The 25355-nt window shown below is 38.5% G+C and overlaps 1 protein-coding gene across 5 annotated transcripts in view; it reads right to left on the reverse strand.

Annotated features, from left to right (window-relative positions):
* Positions 1 to 1644: 1644 nt before the first annotated feature.
* The window catches only part of BRDT (bromodomain testis associated), a 29904-nt gene continuing 6193 nt past the window's right edge, over positions 1645 to 25355 (reverse strand). For 2 of the 5 annotated variants that reach the window (XM_074598466.1, XM_074598469.1), the window contains 16 exons: positions 24222 to 24359; positions 23359 to 23488; positions 21081 to 21253; positions 19577 to 19945; positions 18405 to 18533; positions 18026 to 18214; positions 16645 to 16832; positions 16270 to 16562; positions 16049 to 16162; positions 14387 to 14518; positions 13464 to 13531; positions 9788 to 9929; positions 7558 to 7631; positions 6603 to 6802; positions 5058 to 5217; positions 1645 to 4313 (listed from right to left, as the gene is read on the reverse strand). In XM_074598466.1, coding sequence (XP_074454567.1) covers positions 4245 to 4313; positions 5058 to 5217; positions 6603 to 6802; positions 7558 to 7631; positions 9788 to 9929; positions 13464 to 13531; positions 14387 to 14518; positions 16049 to 16162; positions 16270 to 16562; positions 16645 to 16832; positions 18026 to 18214; positions 18405 to 18533; positions 19577 to 19945; positions 21081 to 21253; positions 23359 to 23488; positions 24222 to 24359 — 2568 coding nt within the window. In that variant the 3' untranslated portion in view covers positions 1645 to 4244. The remainder of the gene's footprint in view (positions 4314 to 5057; positions 5218 to 6602; positions 6803 to 7557; positions 7632 to 9787; positions 9930 to 13463; positions 13532 to 14386; positions 14519 to 16048; positions 16163 to 16269; positions 16563 to 16644; positions 16833 to 18025; positions 18215 to 18404; positions 18534 to 19576; positions 19946 to 21080; positions 21254 to 23358; positions 23489 to 24221; positions 24360 to 25355) is intronic. The other 3 variants (XR_012588803.1, XM_074598467.1, XM_074598468.1) reach the window with 3 other exon arrangements.

The raw sequence follows: 25355 nt of genomic DNA on the forward strand, positions 1-25355 counted from the left end.
AGAAAGGAATGTTATAAAGAATTGCCCATTACTGCACTTTCACGTGTTTAAAAGTTTAAATAAGACACAAACCCATTACCTGAATGTTTTTTTTACTACTAAAGGTAACATTTTCAAGTAGCTGTAAAAAGCTGCCTACTTCCTCTTCCCAATAACACAAATGAAGTATCAGCAGCCCACATCAGCTGACAACGCTGAATCATGCTGTTCGTGATCCCTGCTCATCGTCTCAATTACTACAAACTTAAGGTCAGGAGTTTTATGAGGCTGCTGGGGAAAAAGGTGCTGGGCTGTTTAAGGCTCCTTCCTTCTCTCGGGCAAGAAGAGAAGAAGCAACACCAGAAGCTGATGATTCAGTTAAGACAGTAACCTCTGCAGGCTCCAGTAGGATTATATGAATCATTCCTACCAAGCCTGTGCCTTCCACTCATGCTCAGATTAGTCATACCACCAACCCTAGGATTAGCATATAGCGAATTTTTTGTGCATCAGACTTTGTGCTAATAACCCTTTTTGTAGGCAAGAAGCCTTCACAGCTTCTCACTATCAGACTAGCTGCAGCAGGATTTTCCCTGAAGTGCACCTCAGTAAACCACTGACCCAGTTAGATAAGTTAGAAAGTTTGGCAGGAGCAAAGCAACCAATGTTGTTTATATCACGGTAGTCATCAGATTCCTTAATCAAACGGTAATCAGAATGAATCGGCAGAAAACATCCCCTAAGGAAAATTGGAAAACCAGGGTTGGAAATCCTGGAGTTTGTGGAGTTGTGGAAATCCACGAGCTTTCACTTACCTCTAAAGAAAGGCTGATGGAAGCCCAGTGATGGGTTAGACACAGCATTCACCAAACGGTAGTAACCGTCTAGGATATAAGAAGGATCAAAGATGAAACCATGACGTGCCTTATTATAAGCAGGTATTTGGCCAAGCTATGCCATATTTCTTGTATAAGCCACAGAGCTATTTTTTTTCCACAAAAATTAAGTCTGTTTTTAGTTTATACATCACTAAGTGGTTTTATGTCAAACTTCTAAATTATACAAACCTTTTGCCTGTGGATTTTAGCCACATCATCTTCAGATATTAGATACAGATGCAGTATCAGAGCTGGGGTCTTAGCCATTCTGAGTGGCTTTTGCAGGATGAAATTGCTGCATGCCCTTCTGCACACCCGTCAGCACACCCTGGCTCAGCGTTTCTGGGCATCTCCACCTGCGCTACCGTAGCTGTCCTGTTTGCCAAGGAAGCAGTAGAATTCCTCTTTTATGGAGGAACGCTGTCTTTGTACACCAGGACCATGCTGTCTACACGTGTGACAAACCTGTTTGTCTAAGGCAAATACCTTCCACAAGTTTCCCAGCATTTTGCAGAAGAACACTTAGAATCTTCTATATATCTCATATGAATAAGAAAAGTTGAGAAGACCAACAATAATTTTTTGTTTTCCTTATATTTTGATTTTCTCATTTTCTGCTCTAAATTGCTGTTCCAACAGGTGCCAAGCCAAACTGTCCCCAGGGCAGATTGTTTTACCACAAGCTTTGACAATGTGCGTTGCCCTCCATGATGTGCCATCTGCCTGCTAATCTTTTGTCAGTTCAACTAATCCTGTTTCTCTGAGAGACAAAAGAGGACAACTTTGCACATCACTGACTCTGCCTCCAGCCTGACCAACTCATAGTTGACAGTAAAAAATTTAACATATTCCATTTATTAGTGGTAGAGGAACTGTTTAAAGCTTTTAACTGTCTTATCCTTCATTCACATGTAGCTACAATCTACTAGTGTTGACACAAGCATAGAAATGACACATTAGTGCAGCTGTTTTCACAAACGATCAAGGTAACTTAATGGCGTGACAGAATTTAGTACACGTTTTAAATGTTAGGTAGCTAACATTACCTAGCCTGTTTAAGCAGCTTTTTTTTTTTTTTTGGCAGGCCTGTATGTCCATCAGTGGTATTCCTGCTTGCTTGAGTGCGGTGACAGCTTTGGGCAAACACAGTCATTGTAGGCTTGCTACTCACTTATGTTTAGAGGCCATCTCCCTTTCCTCTGAACTCAGCCTTCTGTCTGGAGGTAGAAACTGATTATCCTCTTTAACTGGCTTATAGGTTGCAAATAAAGGGTTTATCAGATTAGTGTAAGCACCACTGACATTGTGACTTTAAGTCATCATGACAATAGGGAGTCGTGGAAGCTAGAATTAGTTTTTGAAGGGGCAAGAGTAACACTTCATACTGTTAGCAATGCACATGCTGTTATATAGACAGGATGAAATGGAGAGAATAAATTCTCGCCCTTTCCTCTGTCACCTCCTATTTCCAAAGCAAGAGATCTTGAGCTTGCATTAACCCAGTCAGAAAGTATGTCCAGATGATGGCAAGGTAGGGAGTCCAGAATGTGAACCGTAGCATTTTATTGCAGGACAAATAGCTATTAATGACATATAAACTACAGATGACGGCAGGCCTAAATTACTTTTGATGTGGACATGAAACAAGATATCCCAACAGCATCGCTTTACGTCACAACCCATCTTTCACCCCAAATCCCCTTCCTAGCTACATACTCAATCTGCCAAACAGCATACAGTTGACCATGTGTCTGGGCAAGGCTCACGAAGAGGACTTCCCTAGACATTTCAAGGGGCCATACCGCAATCTGAGCATTTGTCAATATACACTCTTTCTGCTATTGAATGAAATGTTACCATTCCAGCAATGGCAGAAATAGAAGATATAGAGCAGTATTTTATTGCAGAATAGCTATTTTGGCACCAGCACTAGCTCATCAGCCTGCTACCTGAGAGACCAGGCTACCATTCTTAGGCATGCTTTAGCTGTCATTTATGACTTTAGATGCAATTTGTTTCCTTTCTCTGAAAATCCTTGGTTTACTTAGTTGGGTGGTCCGTGGCAGACCCTCTCCACAACACTGGCAGTGTTACCTTCACTTCCAACAGCAATCCAGGAGCTCGACAGACCAGTGGTCTCCATAGGGAGAGAGAGTTTTGAGGGGGAGGTTCAACTAGATTCAGTGGTCTCCAAAGCGGCATGTGGGAAGAAAATAGTTAATACAAACCAATTTTATTTTTTTTTAATTACGAAACAAAATAAACATAACTAAACAAACTTAAACACTATTTAAAATGGTTTTAATTTCTGTTTTTTGGGGTTTTTATAAGGTACAAAATATATTAGTACAATAGAACTTCATATAATTCATAAAAGAATAAATATACACGTCTTAGGGGTGCATGCTTAAATTTTTTTACTGATGGGGTGCATGATGAAGAAGGTTTGGAAACCACTGAACTAGATTATTTCAAGGGGGCCCCTTCCACCCAACATTTCTGTAATACACATTGTGTTTTGGTATTAATTCTATAAAACAGTATTTTATTAGTCCAGTACTTAGAGATGTAGGGTTTTTACACTCTGGTTTCTAATTCAGACAAGTAGCCCAACATTAATAAAATCTTCCATTAATCAGAAAGTCTTTCTAACTGGAGCCAGAAGTGGGATGTTTTAGATAATTTCTTTCTGTGAAGAACCAGAACCCATTTGGCAAACATGCTTGCACTCTTATCCAAATATTATGTTAACATGAAATACATTAAACAGAAGATCAATGTGACTGGGCCTTAAAAGACATGAATGTATACAGGATTTGCTGTTGAAATTACAGAGTTCCAGTAAAGGGTTTTTTATCATCACAAGTAATGTTACACACCCTTTAGAAATTATCACTATTATAAAAGTCTCTTCACAGTCCAGATTCTGTGCATGTCATACTAAAGTGATTGTTTTAATAGGAATCACATAATTGACAAGACCGTGGGTTAAAGTAGTTTCTATAGGTGCATAATTAGTATACTATGACTCAATACAGTCAAATACAAGAATTTGGCCATGCTTGATATAACAGATTCTCAAGCGTTTCTGAAAAAAAAGAGATTTAAAAACATGAGAAAAAAAGTCAAGCTTATATATACACAAAATAAAACTAATCAAAAGAACAACTACGTTCCACTCTAACAGACTAGATTACATATATTGTAAACAAACAGCAAAAAGATTTTGTGGTGCTTCAAGTGTCAATGAACAAACTTTTAATAGCATTTTAGAGGAGCTTACGTGTCTTTAAAGTGGTCTTAACATTTAAGCTTGTAACTAGTACATTTTCAAAGTTGTACAGTTTGTAGTAGCATTGAAGTTAAGTGCTATATGAACTACAGCTTTCACTCAAGGTATTCTTCAAAAGATGCCATAATATCACTCTGCAGATTCATATCAATTGTACAAGCCATCTGCAAGAAAGCAAATCAGTGCATTTTCAGAGCAGTCGGATGCTAGTTAATACTATGCAGGTCAAATGTAATACAGATTTAAGAAAAAAAAAAAAACCTACAAAGCTTCTTCCCAAAAAGTGTATGCTTCCTCTGTTATTACAAGTTTGAGTATGCATGTTGTTGAAGTCCTCTCTGAAAAAAGCTGAATGGGATGAAAGCCTCTGTAGACCTTATCCGAATCTAGCGTGATCTCACACTGCAGTTCTTATATTCCATTGTACAATATTATGAATTTAAAAAAAAAAAGTTTAATCTAAAAAAATGGTAGCAATTAAAAAACATTTGTTACCTACACCAATAAAAACCGTAAGTCGGTTTTAAAGAGGCTCAGTTTTGATATTTCAGAGCAGAACAGTATGACTAGCACTTTTGTTGACATGGAATATGTTGAAGAGGATAGACAGCTTGCAAGCCTTGAGGTCTGAAGTTATTAAAAGGGCAGGGACTCCCCTTAAAAATTTGATTTTACCATGCAGTTATTCTAAGCTTGTAGGAGTAATAGGACCAAGCAGATAGTTTTTCATATTCCGCCACTTGAAGACCTACTTTGAGTTTCCTATTTCATTTTCTGGAGTAACTCTTCAGGTAGCATAGTTCTGTTGTTTTCAGTCTTCAGGCCCTTTAACATAGGGACCTGAGCTAAAGTTTTTTATTCTCTGCTAAAGTTGAAACAAAATCAGCTGGCAAGGGTCAGCAACTTACTGCTTCTCTCCTCCTGCGTTCTTGTTCCATTTTCCTAGCCAAGTTACGGTCTTGAACAAGAGTATGTTGTTGAGCTTTGGGCAGTTGTTTGCTCTTTTGCTCTTTTGGGGACTCACAGTCGGTTGCTACTGTGGCATCCAACCCTGTGCCTTCACAACCCCTTTAAAGAAAGGAGAAGAGATTGGTATAGGATAAAAGTTGTTTCTTCTTTTTCTTCATAACAAGCCTTTGCACCTGAAGAGAATTCTGCAAATAACTTAAATCAGCGCATAGTACTCAAACTGTGGTTGTTTTACATGTTGATTCATAGTAATTTCCCTTCACAAGGGGCTCGGGCTCGCAATTGTTGGGCTGTAATAGGATAAGTTTTCCTGTGTTCCATTTCCAATCTATATGCACAGGGGATTTATATACACACTATGCAAAGTTTACATGCACTTTCTTTGACATACACATACACTTAAATTTCTGTTACTTTCTTGGCCCATGATGTTTTGCTTCTACCTTCTTTCTCTTCAACTAGTTATTCAAGTTAGATTTCACTAACTTTAGGCAAGCATCTGTAATGTCTTATTGCAGAGCTACGTGTCCAGTTTCCTCCTCGTGGAAACCTGTAGCAGCTGAAGGTGCCCAGATTGTTCACTATATGTTCTGAACACAAAGTGTACTCTCAAATCTCTCAAATGCTGTGTTTATTAAAATCATACACTCCAAACAAGTGGCCTATTCTAATACAGACAGCAATGAGCAGGAGAATTTATGAACCGGACCAGACCTATGTTTCACAGGGTCAAACAGACAAGGGAGGAAAAAAAAAAAAAAAAAAAAAAATCAGGACTACTGAAGAGGGAAATACTACTGAAAGAAGAGTTTCAAAAAAGTAGCAAACAACAATCTAAGATATTACTGCAATGCAGTAATTAGTAGGCAGTCACATATCCCACTCAGCATAATAATAGACCTCAGACTGGGATACATATGTGGGCAGTCACTAAAACAGTGGCTGCAAACAACTAGGGAAAAATACTACAGCAGTAGCTTATTCAATATGTTTCTCTACAGCAATGCAAAGAATTCTGCTCTCTGAAGTGGTGCACACTGCAATTCCTTTAGCTACGTTAATACCAAATTCTTGAAGACTAGATTATCCTGCTTCCTCTTAGGGTAGCAATAAAATAGAGATTTTCCTGGCTACAGATGCAGGAAAGTAAGATACTGAGGACAGGTGCGAATTCTGGTCATGACCAGAAGAATTGAGTGCTCCAGAGGACAAAAAAAAAAAAAAAAAAAAAAAAAAGGGGTGTCCCTGAGAAGTGTATTTGCTGAAATGATACTGATTTGCAATTGGAATTATACTGATTTGCAAGAGAAAGATCCACTTCATCCATGTTGGATGTGCAGTTGTGCTTGGAGTGGTACAGTTCCCCCCCCCCATCTGACACATGGCAATTACCTAATCCAAACCACTTGTTCCTGAATAACTAAGCCACCCAGGACCATACAAGCAAAAAATAGAATAATATTTAAACATACGCAGTTACAAACCTCTCTTTTTCCTGAGGAAGGTTTTGCAGTTCCCTCTCAGCTTGCACCAGAGGCCTTTTTAACTCCTGCGCTTGCCCACTCCTCTTTAATGCTGCCTCCCTGAACTGTTTGAAGCTCTCAGCAGATGTTTTTATCGGAGCTGGAAGCATCATCGTTTTACATAAGCTTACCCAGGAATCTATATTCTTAAATCCTGTATCCTGCAGTTATTTGAAAAAGGAAAACATGAAAGAGGCAAACTACAACTACTAATCATCCATTTTCTGCTTAGTTCTTACATTAGCACAATGTTGTTTTGACTGGAACTATTTGGGAATATCTACAACAAAATATCCTTCCTTTGGCAGAATATTAGTACAAATACAGAAAAGCAGACCGCAATATGTTTTCTTATCAACTTTGAGAGTCTTTAGCAATATGCTAAAAATTGTTAACGTTTGTAGCTCTTCTTACCTTTACATCCAGCTCTCCATTTTTTTAATTCCAGAAAACATGAATTCACAAGACTGAGCTTATGCAAGGCCCATCGACAATATTTTAATATAGAGAACATCCATCTCATTTCTGTGCATATCCCTTACATAGCAATGGTTTGGTATTAGGCTTGAGGGGTTTGTTTGTTTTAAATACCTGTGTTTTTTCCTCCCCCTGCCTAGTGGCATTTTCTTCACACCCTAAGACAGCGTAAACCTAGCATTCTTAAGAAGTACTGCTTCTAGTAGAAGGTTGTATGTTTATGAAAGAGATCAGAGCCCATAGATTACATTTGTTTTTTTGTAGTACTAGAAACAGGATAAATCTGTACAGGCTATAACAATGCCCGAGACCTATCAGACACTAAATATTTGAATTATAAAAGACCAGATTTTCAGAGAAGATTCCAGGACAGGGCATTATTAATCCTAGTGAGTATACGCAAGCTTTTCTCCTCAAATAGGACTTGAGCAACACTTACCTTTCTTGGAAGAATTTTGGATTTTGGCTCTAGCTTGTTTTCACCATTAGGTTTATCATTAGGTATACAATGACCTGATGGAAGAAAAAAAAACAAGATTTTTCGCTCATGTTGATTTTATGGACTATGCTTCCTCAAATTTAAGTGATAAAAATTTAGTCATTCTAGAAATTGAGTTAAGAGTTTGCACTTGTCTCCAGTTTGGGGCAGGGAAAGGAACAGTTAAACTCAACTCCAGATGAAAAATTAACTTCTGGTTAATTCTAGGAGAGGTCCCAGCAGAATGCCAAAAAATTTTGTTCAGAAAGCCAGCAATGCCAGCCTTCACAGAACCTCTCATTGAGAGACACTGCTTTTTAATCTGAAAGGAAGCTTGTGCTTACCAGTTTCTTCAGTTAAACTTCCTAACAAGCCACCATTGAATTCAGCAATACATCAAGCCTGCAGCCGTGCCATCAGAGGTGTCACAAGTCTAAAATCAAGATCTCTTGTTTCAGAGATGCAAGTAACCTCACAAAAATGCCTGAGACAGTGGAATCCTCTACAAAATTCAATGAGTTGCTCTAAACATCCAACTCTAAAATGAGTTTCCCTGGTTTGATCTAAGTAGATGCATCTAGGACTGAGCGCTCTCTACACTTTCTATCAATAGATTACACCCCTACAAGAGTTCCAGAGTAGCAAAGTTTTTGACATTTAAAAAACCCAAAAGCCAAAATCCTGCATTTTGCCCCTTCCTTCCAGTTTTCTACAGGAATTAATCGTGGAAAGGTTAAGATAACACTGAGCACAAGTGGGGCATGTATCATTGCAGGAACAGTCAAACACCACTGTATTATGGAAGGGGGCATGTAACTACACCCACATAACAGTGTTAAAAGCTCTACTGTGCAACATAATGCTGAAGTTCAAGTATACTCAGAGTCTCATAACTGGACAGTTCTAATGTTAAACACAGGAGCTCCTTTACAACTGCCAACACAACTCTCCTTTGAAAAAGGGGAGAAGATAGAAACAGTATAAATTAAATGACAACTTTCTTTTTCTAATTAAGAGGAATAAAGACTAAGCAGTAAACAATTAAGTATGGAAGGGAACAAGCTTTCCCAGTAGTTTTGGCTATGCTTTTTTTTTTTCACGTGAATATTAAAACAGTGAACTTGATTTCTTCCTGCTTGTTTTCTAGTCCTTTAACATATTAAGGTAACACCAAACATCTTGATAGTTACAGTCATGCAGTACACAGGACGGGAATTCAAGTTTTAGGCAGCCTCAAAACTTTGTAAGTGAAGATCATTAGTTGAATCCATGGAACCCATGTACCAGCTCCAGCTGCTACAAGTCTAAAGAAAGGGGGTCAGTATGTGTATGGATAGGCGTGTTAAGACCATGAAAATACTAAATAGAACATCTTGGAGAATTAAATCTCAATTTTTAGAGTTGCTTTAATACAACTCAACTACCCAGCATTATTCTTTGGCAACAATTAAAGAGTTAATCAGTGAGACAGCTGTGCCTTTTAATTTCATCGAGTTTTCAGAAGCTTGTTCCTACCCCTGTCCAAGCCCATACAGGTAGTCTAGAGAGGAGAGAGTAAAGGAGAAACCAAAACAAGCATGTCTGGCAACACTAGGCTCTCAGCAGGGATGTTCAGTGTTCAGCTCAAAATTCTTTACTTTGAAATATGTATCTCTATATGAAACGCGGCTTTCAGAGAACCTGTGTTCTTGTAATAATTGCAAATTTGTTCCATGGTGAGAGCCTGTTTAACATTCCTTTACTGTCAGATCCTTGTTACCAAGAGCTGGAGATGGTAACTCAATACACACAAAATGCCCTGGGAAAAGAGCTCCATGAAGCTTCAGCAGAAGACCGCTTTAAGGCCAGTGAAGTCCAACAGACAGAAGCATCAGTTCTCTGAGACTTTCTGTAAGACTGGGTTACCTTTCTAAATTTGGATAGGTAAGTTCTTAAATCAAAAAGTAATTTGCTTTATATATTTTAACACAGAACAAGAACCAAGCACTCATTTAACTTAACTTTTTTTTTTTAAAAAAACAGCAAATCAAAAAGAAAAAGAACAAACAAGGGAAAGCTGTGCCCCCTACATTATTCTGCAAACTGGTTAATGTACAAGTGTTCAGTATTTTATTTCTTTAAACCAGATTCATGTACATTTTTAACTTTGCACCCCAATATCAGTTACAGTTTTCATTATGACAATACATACTTTGTTCTTGACTTATGGATATTGAATCATCAGTTCTCTCACTGGCCTTGTTTTGAAGTTTATTTGATTTGTCTAGATGTATTGCTTTCTCAGCTTGTTTGCTCCAGTCAGCACTGTCAACCTGGGAAGTTGAGTCAGATACCTAGAAAAGAAGTTAGACTTCAAAATATGTTCCGAAATGCTAAACACATGGATTCTTATTATACAGTAGCAGGATTAAAGATTTAGAAGCTTAGAGCAGTAAACTGTTGCAGCTCTAGCTTCTGTAAACACCAGGGAAGAATTAGATTTCATTCATATTATGGTAGTCAAAGCAAGTTCTTACATTGACACTTCAGATTTAGAACATGAACTGCTCAGAGATCCCAAGTGACGGAGTAGGTAAAACAGAAGAAACCAATACAAGTTCTTTAACCCTTAACATGGTACAGCATGACAGAAGTTGGCTTTTACTGTTGTAAAGCCAGTTGCTCTACTCCAGTTTATGGATGAGGGTGAAGGGCAGCTGTATTACTTCAGTTCAGTGTTAGTTTTTCCTCTGTGCGAGACTGTGTAGTAACCCCCTGGAACAGGGGAAGGTGTTACGCAAACCTGAATCTCATAAGATATACTACTCGCTGCCTTTGGATAGCGGACACAAATGGGAAGGGGCAAGTTGCTCTTCTTCCTTTCTTGCAGGACACATTCTTGTGCTTATAGACTCAAGAGGTAGTTTCTATCCATTTCAGAAAATGAAAGCTATTAAAACCTGGCTAAAGCAGCTATATTTGAAACCATATTGAGAAAGATAGTTAAACATCTTTAAGACGGAAGAGATCATGCTGCTGCAGTAACATCAATAACTTCCTTTGTAACTCAGAGGCCCTTCTAACCAGGATCCTCTTCAAGAACATATTAAGACAGAAATCAACAGTACCTAAATATTTCACAACCTCATCTATGACCCTGAAAGCCCCAGTTTCCATGGCTTTAGGAACAGGAAGAAAAAGTAACACACTTTTCCAGGATAGCCTCTAGCCGTCAGAGTACTACTGAGCTTGAGATTGATATTTCTAAAAAACAGGAACATATAAGCTGCCCATCTCTTATGAAACTGTAGATTTACAGGGTGGGCTTTTAACATGTAAGTGTGCAACGGTTACTTAAATTTAAGCCATTGCACTGAAAAGAAATAAAACAAGCTTTATAGTACATTTATAAACTTGATATATTGTTCAGCCAAGTTCTTTCCTTTTGTGTTGCAGTCAACAGGCAATGAATTAACACACTATTAAAGGATAAGAATCACTTTGTTTATGACAAAAGTTACCTAAAACCCCACTAAGTGGCTGCCTTTGCATCAAATTCTAGCTTGGAATATTATATTAGATATAATTTAAAGGAGTAGGAACATGCTTTAAAGAAGTTATTTGAAATGAATACATTGGAGAGAAGCACGTATTCACTGCTGAAAGAGCATGTGTGCACTGGGTGACAGAAGATGGATTTGTCCTTGGAATAGTCTGAGGAGTTTGATAGTCTGGCACATCATGCAGAACGGATACAGCTGAGATTAATCCTGAGAAAGAAGTAGTGTATGATACCCCCTAACATGCAAAGTGCAGTACTACATCTCAAAATTAGGTCACTGTTTAGATCTGTGGATTAATGGATATGAAGATATGTATCCTAGCTGCACAGTTTGAGACAGTTATTTTTAATTAGGTTTTAATTGATTTCTCAGTTAATCAGCTGCCAGCTCAAGCTGCCTTTTACCAAAAACTCAGAACCTCTGAAGTTTTGAAGTGAAGAATAGCTCCTTGGATCAAGTTTCTAAGCAACTTAATATTTGGTATGTCTAGACACATCAACATATCACAACAGCAACCAATTCAGAGGGCCTATGTCACCAAGCCGTAAATTCAGCTAATAGGAATTTCAGACATGAACTTGAGTGGTGGTGATGGGTTTAATCATCTAATTCCTACCTTAAGGTGTTCAGCCCTTCCTGTAACGCTAGGTTCATTAAGGTATCATTTTCCATCTCATTGCTGGGAGGCCTGTTTTAATGCTCTTCTGGCCCACCACAAGTGCCCCAGTAATCTGAAACCCTAACCAGTCCTCAGTGACACCACACTTTTATTTACATCACACTATTTATAATCCATAGCCTGCAAGAACTTTTTCTATTACCTACTTGATAACCTCCAAAATCCCAAGATAATCTTTTGTGCAGTACAAACATTAGTTCTGCCATCCCTTCTTTCCTCAGCATAGCCATGCTTCTTGCCATAAAGATGTTACCTGAGGGAGACTGGGAATTTTGTTCTGATGGTTTAAGTGATCTATTCTGTAAAGGCTGAAGCCTCTGCAGTACATTGGGAGGGGGCTGCTGCAGTTCAGATAATCCATGATTTTGCAAGTTACTAGTAAGAGATGAGGGCTGTGCTTGCAGAACAGCATTGCTGGATGTCCTCTGTAAACACAGCGGTATTCTCTAGAAAGGTATTGCAGTAGTTAATACAGACAAATCTTAATTTTTATAGCTATTTGATCCCCTTTCCCCACTACTGCCCCATTCCACTGTTCATAGGATTCAGTAGTTCTTGTATTGTGATACTAATCTAGAATTTTCTAAGAGTTTAGACTACAAAAGCCCATGAGGTGAAGTGCACCGCCCTGGTCTGATGGGTACAGAGAACAAAATGTAATGTGAGGATTTGAAGTATGATGTTTGTTGTTACTCAAAGTCACTTAGGGGCTGTTATAAGTGACCAAACTGAAGCTTAATTCCTATATCCTGGTTTCTCAAGATTATTGCTGTCATTTTGTCACTGTAGAGACTGCACCTTTTAAGGAAAAAAAAAAAAAGTCATTGCATAATTCCTCCCCTCAGTCTTTGCTTTATGAAGATGCAGAAGGAGCAGCTGAATAATAAATTTGCAGCCTAGTTTCCTGTATCCAACTAAGCACTCTAAGTGAAAGCAAGTCTATTGTAAGAAGGAAGGCTTTGCTGAGATCTTTCTTTGAAATCTGAGGTCTTTATCTCTGGTAGCTTCAAGAGAAATTGTGAAAGGCAGCTAACCCTGACAAAAATTAACACCCACTGTATATGCAGGAATACAGCAATTCAATCTTAAAGGCATAAAAAATTATTTCTAGATAAAACTGCTGTTGCTTATAATAATACCATAGCAATAAGTAATATAAAGTATCCTGAAAAATGACTAGTATATTGTACAATTTATTTATTTTCGGGTGTAGAAGTGAGGTTATTCACAGATAAAGCAAAAAATATTTAAAAATATTGAAGTGAGGTTTGCACTGTTTATTAGGTCAATTCTATACTCAAAGATCAAGTGGGAAAGGATTTTCTGTTTTGGGGGGTGGGTGGGGGTATGTGGAGCATTCTCACCCTCTCTTCTTTTCCCTTCTCTTTCACCCAATGCAGAATTGTCACGGTGATTGTAAGAGGTAAAAGTCCCAGGAGTTCTCCCAGTACATCAGTTTTTCTACAGATAGATAAGCTACTTTTAACAAACAGCCGATTTTACATCTCCATGTAAATCAGTCCTACAGAACAAGTAGCACTGAAGCCATATTCATTACTTCCTGATAAAGTTGTGTCATTTCCAGCACCAACATATGTAATGTTTTTGGCCTGAAAGTTGTGTTATATCCATTCCAGTCAGTTTACCTTAGGCTTTTCCATAGAAGTTGGACAGTTCTGCCTGGTTCCAGTCTTTTTTGAGCAGGTTTCTGTAGCTGTAAATATAGAGAGGTAGGCAGAAAGAGGGGGATGGAAAAAAAATTAAATCAGTCATTCGCATATGTTTCATTATTCACACATACAAGATGTGAGTTGCAGTTATACCTAGAGAGCCAAACCTCACAGTGAAAAGGAACATTCTTATCTTGAATGCTTTGGCTTCAGCTTGATGTGTTTAGAGAACTTCTCCCAGATATAAAAAGAGACCACCAAGATTCCTGCAGGATCAAGGTCTTTGCTGCCATCAATGACTTCTCTGTGTTTGCTTCCTCACATTGCAAAGGGTTGAGCATTCATCTCACCTTACGCTGTTACCTCATACAGATATTTACTTTGTAGGCCTCCAGTCTGGCAGATCTACTCTGTCCTAGAAAACTGTCCCTTGAACAGATTGAGAGCTTAAGCACCAGAGTAGACTTTGGCTCTACAGTCAGTGCTGTTGGCACTTTTGTCCCTCAGCTTAGGGACTAATCCTTACCCACAAGGGAAGGCACCCTTCATGCTGCATACCAGAAGATGAAAATAAAGTAAATCACACTTTCAAAAAGGAATCAAATCCACAAGAGTAAGCTATAGCCCAATAGTCAAGTTACAGACTTCTTGCTAGCTAGTTTTGGTCCCTAAAGTTTTTCACCAATAGGTTGAGTGGATGTTGTAAGTTTGTCTTTTTTTTTTTTTTAAACCTACAAACTCAGTCTGAAGACACTTGTTTAATAGCACTGAAATTGAGCCTTCAACGTGGGGCAAACCTATGAGGGTAACTGAAGTCCTTGGTAAGCATGTGGAACAGGAGATGCTAACTGAGAAGGGAGATGTTTTGCCTACACAAATGCAAAAGGAAGCTTTCTGACCTGATTCAGAGTCACTACTATCTGAGGAGCTAGAACCACTGCTAGTGCTGCTGCCAGAGTCTGAGGAGCTGCTGCTGTTGGTGCTGTCGCTTAGTCTGCTTGGTCCAATACCGCACTCAGCATCATTTTCAACTGCAGGAGAAAAAGAAAGGACTTAGAACAACCTGTAGTGGAGCAGACTTCATATACAAGACTAGGATCAACCTTCCTAGGTCTATTCTCCCATATAAAAGTTAATCTTCTGCCATTTCCTTGTCCACTGTCCGTTTAGCAGTAGATTTAGACCTTTATAGAGGAGCTAGTTGAATGAATGAATTAGCCAAGGAGGAGCTGTAATCACACAACTTAGAATCCTAAAGTAGGTTAAAACTGTGCTGTCTTAAGATACAATTCAAGCAATTTTCCCCCATAAGTTTTCCTGCTGTCAGAGCCTGTTTCCGTGCATATTGCTGCTGCCAGACTTGCATGCTGAGGCCTTTATCTATAGCCAACTCTCCTCTTTCCCAAGCCATATATACTCCAGAATTGTCATCTTTTGCCACCTCCCCACCATCTGACTATTTTGCATCTGCAGGGTTGATTTAATTCATTTTATAGTGATTTTGCAGTCGAAAAGCTTTTTCAAAGCATGTTGCTCTGATGGAAGACTTGAAAGTGAGAAACTATGGATACCTGTTTCCCTGGACACAAGTCTTTGTTAAGTACCAGCTTGAGCTCTCCCTTTTAAACAAGCTAGTTGCTAGTTGTAAAGATTTCTCTGTCCTGCCTCCTCCCTCTCCCACAACACATCCTTCACAATTGATTTCAGCTGCTGCTTTAAGCTTTTCTTTCTAGAATCTTTTCAAGCCATCATGCCTACCAGACAGGAAGGCTGTTGCCTGAGCTAATACTGGATGCAAGCCTGTGTCTTGCAGGGATGCTTCTATCATTTCAGTGAAATGGTGTTACATAGGAGCTTAATAGATATCCAATAGAGGACAATAATAGCACTCACTAGTTTAATGAGGAACAACTTGTCCTGTAATAGCAACATCAGCTGCATTGATCTGTTCTCAGTCCCTGATGAGAACCAGCAGTAAGTGTAGACATGCTCAAGTATGTACTGACCTTCTAGCTTCGATATTGAAATGCATTATTGCCTGAAAAACTGAATTGATTCTCCTAAGGCACTTGCTTAGGACTAAGGCAAAACAGCACTCCTGTCACTGAGGCAGAAGTTGTACTAGTATATAACAGCATTAGCAAGGCTGCAACCTAGCAAGTATGACTAGAGTTTGTTATTCTTGAATCTAAGCCACAGAAAGTGAATTGCAAACAAATACATAGACTGTGGGACACTCCTCCCCCCATATGTTTTCCTATGCAAAAGAGAAGGTGTTCAGTGTCCCTTAAGCTCTGAAGCTGTTATCATCTTTACCTGTAATAAGGATTAGGTGCAAAAATAAGGAAGATGTTTTAGACAGGACAAGTAACTGACCGAGTTTGCTGCTGTGACTCCAGCTCATTCAACATAGGAAGAATCTTAAGACCAGCAATGGGAAGCTTAAGACCTCAGCTGTTCTGAGGAGAAAGTCCCCAGCTGCGTAACAGTACATAAAATGGGGTTCTCCCCTTGGGCTTAAGCTATTTGTTGCAAATGAATGAAAGTAAGAGTCACATTACACTTGAGATTCTCCTTCTTTGGGTTTAGTTGACCATTGACATCCAGTAGTCTCTTCTCTAGCTCTTGTTTCCTCTCAGAATTAAGTTGTTCTTTTGACTGTGCTGTTTTTTTACCTGCATGTGAAACAGAAGTTAACATAGCAGCAAAACAGAAAACAAATCTAGTTGCTTTTTGTGTATGGTGTGGTTTTTTTTTTTAAAGCATCATTTATGCTACATACCCTGCTGCTTTCTTGGTTTCTTCCTCAAACAGATTGCCACATATTTCTCTAGTTCTCTAAGTGTTGAAGCCTTTAAAGTTTCAAAGTCTATTTCTATCTCATCAGGGTCGGAGTTCCTCAGTGAAGGTTCTCTCGACTGTATTATGTGGACTACTTTCCCAAGCTTATCTCCAGGAAGTTTATTTATGTTCAAACTCAACTGTCTTTTTTCATCATAATTCATAGGCTTGGCACCATCTTCATCTTCTGACTTATGTGCCAACAAGACCTGCTGCATGGTTTTCTTTGACTGACTGCAAGAAAAAAAAAAAGTAGTGTACTGCAGTAACAGCAGTTTAAAATAATTTGACACCCACACAAGTCCCCCACGCTTACATGTTTAAAGACAGCTTTTTCTTAGATTTCTTCTTGTGTTTTAGATTTTTCTTCTTTTGAATCAGGCTTTTTATTTTGGCTTTTTCTTTGTTCTTACTTTTCTCCCTTTTAGCCTTCCCTTTTTTCTTCTTCAGTCTAGGTAAATACGCTCTGGTCAAAGTTCGCAACCGCTGGTGAACAGCTTTAAGCTATCAAAAGCAAAAAATAAAGTGTGGATAATCTTATGATGAACAATAAACTGACCCTAAATATAACAGAGGATTTGTTGCATCTGAGCTGATATTAATAGGATGTTTGCGTTCCAAATGAGGTTTATTTTCCAAGCATCTTACTATAGCATGGAGTAGTCACAGACTATGTATATAGAAGATGCAAGGCTATTTATTTTATGCAGACATTTCTAACAGCATGTATCTTCTAGCATCCTGTGAAGAATAAAGAAAAAAGCATCAATGTAGGAGTATCCAGCAGCTTCTCTTTAATTTCAAGCATTTGGGAAGCATGTAAGTGCCTTATTAAGGTTGGACCTTTACAATGTTACTCAGTTAGGCTAGTGGGACTGGGCTTGTCCATCTTCAATCCATAAACCCCAGACATTTTGCAATATGAAATGGCTAGTTAGGTCTTTCTCTGAAGCTGTTAGTATGTCCCAGCACAAGTTTGTTGAAACCTCATAGGAATTAAAAGGAAGACGGACAGATGAGGAGAATTAGAGTTCAGACACACTGAAATAGGTCACTATTGCAAAGGCAGTCTTGTAGACTTCTGGTTGTCCTCATGCCTATGTTCATAAGTTGATGATGTATATGCTACTCTGACAAATGCTGAAAGCTAAGCTGTCCCTCATTTGACTAGCAGAACAAATGCTAGTTTTCCCCATAGTTCATAGATACAGCAGCAGAAGGTTAAAGCATTATGTTCAAGCAAGAGCAAGATCCACTCTTAGCCAGTGAAGCAAAACCATGCTTCACATTAGCATGAGATTCCTTCTTTTTTACTTCATACTGAGCTTTCTGAAGTAGAATGTAATGACTTGCTTTTGCATGGCTCAGAAGAAACCGAGTGGAAGAAGAGAGCTCTTCAACCATATGAAGGAAATGCCATTGTTAGAAGAGTATAAACACTAAACTATTTGTGGAGTATCTGGATGCTCTCATTATACTACTGCAACACAGTTTTATTTTTTAGAAGTTTGAGAGTCCTCTGAAGAAACAGGAATAAAGGAATATCTTCCAAACAGGAATAAAGTTCTGCATTAAGAAAAAACAAATGTCTATAAAATCTTTTAAGTACTGATTCTTGCTGCTAAGCCTTAGAATGGACAATTGCAAGTGGCACTATCAAATATTTTAAGTCATGCAGATTGAGTACTAATGCTTACTTGCTCCTGAAGCTTTGCAAGGTGCACTGTTCTTTCCTCTTCAGAGTCTTCAGACGATTTTTCTTCTGAAGAGTCATCATTAGTGCTGTCACTGAAATAAGCTTCTGTCATTTCTCTTGTAGGCTGTGGCAGAGGAACACTTGAAGCAGGTTCATCAGGAATCTTGGCAAAGTGCATCTCAAAAACATCCTAAAGAGTTACAGCAGAGAGGTCAGCATGTTTTCCAGATTTCTAAAGGCATTACGAAGTTGATGCTTGTTTTCTAGAACTACACGGCAACACAGAATTTGGTAGCATTAGTGGATGCCACATCATGGCATGAGATGATCCCAAAGGAATCTTATACTCTTTTTCAGGTCTGACTTGCATGATAACTCACCTGTAGTTTTCTTGCCATAGCAACTATTTCATGGTCTGGAGAATTATGTTTGTAGTAGCTCATGAACATTAATCTAACATCCGTAGCAAATTCTTGTATATCTTTATATTCAAAGTTATCCATTTTCTTCTAGATGAAAAGAAAATTGATGCATGTTTAGGGCTTAAAAGTAGAGAGCATCACCACGAACTGGCAGAAAGAAGGAACAAGAGTTTTGACAGCCAGTATCAGGTTCACCTTGTATCAAGGATAACGATTATTTTAAGAACCATCATGGAAAGACCCACTTCTTATTTCAACACTGTCCCTTTAACAAAGTAAGAGAATTTCCTCTTTTAAACAGATTTGCTAACTCTAATTGCTGTAAGGACTTTGTAGTACTAGTTTCAGCAGTAGGTCAAGACAACAAAATTTGGGTGATTTTATTTGGTCATGTACTAAGCACTTGGTTTTGATTCTAAGCGCGGTGTTTATACAAAGCCTATTTCATAATTTATTGAGTCAAAGTAATGGGCTAGAAATTGGGAAAGAATCTTTGTATTGTGCAAGCCAGTCTTCAAGATAATTCAGTAGACTGTTGAAATTCAAGCCTCCTCACAAAGGTGGATCTTAACTTGGGTAAATACCTCAAGCCCAGACAGATGTGCTCAGTGTTCATAAAACATTGGCCACATATCACTATCTAGAAGGGTTTGTTTTCACAGAAAATGTGAAAGGTGTCACATAACTATCCAGTGTTGAGGTTCCAAGGCACTTCACCAAGGATAATGGGATTCAGAGAGATGCAGAAGCTGACATTACAGAATTGCATTTTGTTTTATAGAGCATTAGCAACAGCATTGTGTATACACACTGAAAGATACTTAACGTGCAGCCTGCTTGGAAGTACTGCATGGATATGGTAATGCTCTCACTACTTACATTAGCTTGTTCAACAGATAAATAGATTAGCCGCTATACATACATCAGTGAGACTCAGAAGACTTTTTCAGTGAGCTGTGGCTTAGTTTGTTGAGAGAGATAAGTGTATATGGTTTTTATGTCCATTATTTCTTTCAAATGAGAGGCAGCTTTCATGACACCTTTTCAGCTAAGACTATTAACATCCAGTCATTACACAAATTATTCAAGCAAGCATACAAATAGTCCTGTTCCCTCTGAAACATACTTACTTTAATGGTTCCCAAGTCTGTAGGACATTTGGTGGTCCCTTGGTTCTCACCAAGTGGGAAAGATGCAACATCTACAGGTTTCAAGAAAGGCCATGCATATGCTGCATGTTTCTTTGAAAACATTTCTTTAAGTATTTCATTACAGTGTTTTAGTTGTTCTGACAACTGAATCTTTTTAAGAGTTTCAGGTGACTGAGAATCTGGCAAGTAGCTCTTCAGAAGCTTGTTTGGTATGATACGTTCATTTTCACCTCTGCATGCTTTAACAGCTTTTCTTTCATTAAATGTTGCAGAAGATTCACTGCTTGCTGTGAATATTGAAGCGGTAGGAGTTGTAGTGTCAGCCTTCCTTTTCACACCTTTTTTTGCCTAGGAAAAGAAAATTTTACAGTGTAAAATACAGGTATCCAAAACAGTAAGAGAATGGTCAGCTTTCAGACTACACAAAAAAATATCTAAGAAGTGCCAGAACTTTTACAGCTATTTAAGTCAGAGCAGAATGTGGCACTTCCACAAGTTTAGCTGAAAACCTACAAGGCATTACAAGATCAGCACGCCAAGCTCAATCTTAGATGTAAAGGAATGAACAGGGTGTACTCCAGGTCAGGTTGTGGTCAGTTTTTAGCCATTTGAGAAGACTGCAAGAAGCTGTTAGGTTATGAAGTTACCACAAGATGACTGCCATGGAAGGGGAAAAAGTTACTGCAGTTCATTGTAAGCCTAGTTGAGGGCTTTATGTACAAGGTTTATCTCTATTTTTCTTTAACCTGGGTGGTATTTAGTTTGGAAACAATACAATGTGTGCTTTGTAATCAGTGTTCAGACTCTTCAGTAAAGTGTAAATATACACTGTAGGAGAGCCTGGCACATATGCCTGTTCCTCATTGGAAGAGCAAAACCAAAACTAAGTCAATACAAGAGTGTTTATCTGATAAAAACATCAGATGTTCACATACAGTTCAGATTGCAGTTAACAAGAATTTACTTTTGTGAGCTACGAAATCCTTCCAGGCTAGATACACAACATTTAAGCAAACATGGTATTTTGGGGGGAATCAAGAATTTGATTTACATTGAAAACATGAGAAGTTATTAAATAGAACTTAGAAAGAGTTTTATTTTAATACTAAAACCGTTATCTACACCTCAAGGAAAGAACAGTTTCTACATCAAGGTAAAGCCTGCAGGAGTATAGTAGTATGCTTCAAGAATAACCATCTTAAAGTTCGCTTTGTTTCTTTGAGAAAAACATTTTAATACCACATGTCTAAGAAAAGATGTACCAAGCAGTCATCCCAATTTCTGCTTAGTTTCTAGAATTAGTACTGGCCCAGTTATTTAGCAGAGACCTGGAAGGTTTAATAGAGATCTCTTACTGTCTTCTATCACAGTGGAAGTTTTGAAAGAGATATTGCAATACGCATGGCTCCTATGGTTTTGCCGTTAGTGCCTGAAGCGCCAATTTCAACACCTTTCTTTCTGAAAGTTATTTGAGGAAACTTACTTTTGTTATAGGGACTGCAGTTGGCATTAAAGCAGTCAGCTGAGCTGCAGACAAAGGAGCTAGTGTAACCTGATGTAGCTGTTGAGTCATCACTGGAGGCTGCTCACTGCTTTCAGCTTGTTTCTGCTTTGTGCTTTGTTCATTTGAAGTACCAGGGTTGGGCTGCTGTGTTTCTGGTTATTTTAAAACAAAGTTTTAAAGTTAAGACTTAAATTTTGCAGTTGATTTCTTTCGTGATAAAATTGAACAGTTGTCAGCAGAACCACTCTTGCACACACAAACGACAAATAAATATAAAAAAAGAGCATTGTTACATAGAGCAACATTGGTATCCTCCTCTATTCAGCATCATTAGCACCTCAGCCAGAATATCATACCGAGTTATGCGTATTTGGCTTCAAGAAGCCTGTGGATTAACCTCAGAGGGAAGATTAAAGGGACATCACACTAAAACCTGTACATCGTAAGAACTTTCTTGCCAAGAAGAGAATGAAGTGTTTTCTACATATACATAAAGATGAAGCAGCAAAGGGTTCATCAAACCGCATCATGAATGTTCAATTTTCCTAAGCATAGTTAAGACCTGCATATTATTGCTTAGTGATATTACAGACATCCATCACTGATTTGAGGACAGTTTAGACCAATATTTTTCTGTATTCAATTTGGCTGGTTAGATTAGTAATGTTTTTTCCAGCTCTGTTCACACCTGTGAGTTTACATAACACAGTGTGAGTAACACCATGACATTCTCTGAAATGGAAGTCAGTTGCCTTTTTTTTTAAAGGGAAAATAAGCTGTGTGTATAGATCTGTTTCTGAAGCCAAAGTCTGCAAAAGACAGGACAGAAATATTTCCTTGACCATAGCAGTACGCTCCTACTATCCAATTTAAAAACAAGTGCCTAGAACATTTCAAAGTTTGTACAAGCTGCACATTTGTGTGTGCAAAGGGAACAAGGGGACTTAAATAGCATTAATACCAGCAAGACTGTGTTACGAAAGCACCTCAAATTGTTGCAATCATTTGGGAACCAAAAAGCTGACTCAGCTTCCAACACATTTCTCAACAGAAATTTTTTCTGGGAGTCACTTCTACCTCTTCAACCAACATATTCTGCCAAGGCAATGAGTTGCTCAAGATTTTACTCAACTAAGCTAGTAAGAGCAGGAAGCCAGATGAGCATCCTCCTCTTCCTCCTAAAAATTCTCGTGAAAGGACCAAGAAATACACTTCTTTTCCTTATCCAACTACTAGATCACTGAAAGGTAGTGTTGTTCCTCAAACATACCTTGAGGAGAAAGCTAGAGATCTATCAAACTGTAATACTATTTTGAAGAAACTTTTTTTTTTCCCCAGATACTACAAGCAACAAGGACCACTACACCACAAACAGCAGTAAGAGGAAACAAATGAAGTCATCAGGAGACCCTGAAGAGCTGTATAGTTGCACAGCTAAATAGGAGTATCTGTTAATGACCCAGTAAGAACTGAGCTAGCCAAGATCACTGCTCTGAGGCTGTCAGAAGGCAAATACTTAAAAGGAATCAGCATGAAGAAGTGATGCAGCTCTTCCAAGACATATCTAACACTTTCCCAACAACTGACAGCCTTACCTTCAGAACAATTTGGAAGACTACCTTGGAGGTCTCCAAATGAACCCACTGAGATGCACATGTGATTCCAGGTGCTACGTAATCTTACTTCTATCAATACAAATATTCATTCTTTGGCATTCTTGAGAGCTTAGATGTAGAAATGAGTACTTTGTACAAGTGAAACAGGTTATAAGAGCAATTAAAGAGATATAGGAAGTGAATGATAGTAATAAGTTGCTTCTAATCACCTGGCCCCTTGCAATTAGGCTTCCCAATGTTGCTTCAAGCACTTACTGTGTAATTTCCTCATAAGTTTGAGATGTCTTGAAAGAGTAGTCCTTTTTGTGGGCAAGAGCACTACATTTCACAAGAAGTTTGCTTGTGAAGCTATGCTATTACACTACTGATGAAGTTGTTAATTCTGATTTTTACTCCCTCTTAAAAACACTTCATTAGTAGAAAACAGGAAGTTTAACTAGTAGCTATAAAAAAATATTATGGCTGCACTGAATCTGCTAAAGCCGTATAGCAACATTGTTACTTGCTGGTATGTTCTGGGAAGAGCGGAAAACACCCCAGTTGCTCCAGGGTTGAGTTGTGACAAGCTACAGAGAATTCCCTATTTCCAGCTTTTTGCTTGTTTAATACGTTAACAATTTAACATCTAATACAGGCCTTACCTTCTGGCTTCTTTCCTTTTCTCTTTCCTTTGTTGAGAGTCACTAGTCTTTCTTCTGGTGGCATTTGGGCTATTTTCTGCATAAACACTTTTTCTAGTTCTTGGGCCATAAATACAATGTCATCACCAGGCTGCAAAATACAGTCGGTAACATTCAGAGTGAAGACAAGGCTGCAGTACTGGAGGGCTACCTTTTAAAATAAACAGTCTACAGAATCCTGCTCCAACAGATTGAAACAAGCCACCAGTACCAGAGAGTTCTAAAAGTCCTTGCCATCCCTGCCCCCCCCCACTCACTTGTATTCAAGTTGCTTCATTATTGAAATACTCTATCTCTCACTGTCCCATTGCACAGTCCTACTTGCTTTACATCCACATACTTCCCACAGTAAGGGGAAAAGGGGGCAGATCTGCAACTCCCTTACTCATTTCTACTTTCTGAAGAAAGCTGCTGAAGCTTAAAAACACTAAGACACAGCCAACAAACATCCAAGCGCAGGGAGTTATGTTAAACTTGTTGGAGGAGTGGAGCATGGCTCAGGGTGGCTTGCCCTAAACTTGTATAGCAGTTACACTGTGCTTGCTGTTCATGAGCTCTGCACCTAAAACCCAGAGATTTTGCAGGCAGAATCCTTCTACAGAAAAGACTGCGTGCTCTGTTGTAACAGCAGGCTAGACTTTACTTACATGGCCTCAGTCAATCCTAGCAACAAAGCCCCCCCAACTTTTCAGAGAAAATAGTTTCAAGAAATCAGGAAGACATTGACTGATTTAGTGCAGGCTCTAATAACCATTTGCTTGTTTTAGACTTGTTTTTATTGTTCAATAGAATTGGTTACTGTTAAGAGGTTGGTTTTTGCATACCTTGTTATATATGTAGCAGTTCAAGAACATAGTTTTAAAGTCTTCAATGCATTCGGCAGCTTTTGTGTAGTAATTGTGTTCCAGACGCTTTTTAATGGTGCTCAAGTCCATAGGTTTCTTTATAATACTGTAATAATCCTGTGGTTTTGAAAGAGTTAGTCACAAACCAGATATCTTTAATATTAGGACATGAAGATTCTTACACATTTAGTTATGAATGTTAAATTGCAAGAGAGCATTGCATTATGTTGAAAGGAATATTTTGTTTAAAGGAAAACTTTCCCCTATAGTCATAGGTACCACAGAAGTAGGTGTTCAGAAACTCTTCACATCATATTTTCTCCTTGCTCTTTCATGTAACATCCACCATTTGAAGCCTCAAAGAGTATTTCAATAGGATCTAGAGCTATACTGGTAATAGTACTTATGAAAAGTATATGTACTTCTCATTTGTTATCCCAAAGGCATTCACCTGAAGTAGCAACTCCAGTTCACAGAACAGGGGGAGAAGCAGCCAGAGACAGACTTTGACAAAAACCGACTCAGTCACTGACAAAAAGAAGCCGCCAAGTTTTCACAGTTGCTGATCAAATACTTCATCCCCTGAGTTATATTGGCTCTCCTCTCAGGGTCAGTCTAGTGAAGATGTGGCAATATGACTGAAAGGCAGTTGGAATGGGAACTATTGTGACTATTTTAGTCACACGGCTAAAAGCTTGTGATTAGGAGCATGAGGCTGATTTCCTGCTCGCGCATTTAAGAAATCAGAACGTGAATATCCCCATGAAGTTCACATATACATTGTAATTGTGTGAAGTTACTACTATTTCAAGAGTCTTCTAAAGCTGTCCTAACAGTCTGTTTTAGTGAAATAAAAAAAAGCAAAATACATCATAGTGCAGACCATAGAATTTAACAAAACAAAACTAAGAAAACTTAAATAATGCAGCTAATGATTAAGTATTGTGCATTCTGCATTTTCTAACACCTGGAGGAGAGAGGCAAAGGAGGCAAATACCTTCATTGCCCTTGCCATGGAGCCAGAGATTTTCTTGTTATTGTGCAGCAGTTGAACTAACACATACTTTTAGAAGTCAAGTGGCTGCCTTCGAAATCCAGAGAGGCAGAACTGGC

This window comes from Larus michahellis, chromosome 8 (genome assembly GCF_964199755.1).
Source record: "Larus michahellis chromosome 8, bLarMic1.1, whole genome shotgun sequence".
In the NCBI taxonomy this organism is placed as follows: domain Eukaryota; kingdom Metazoa; phylum Chordata; class Aves; order Charadriiformes; family Laridae; genus Larus; species Larus michahellis.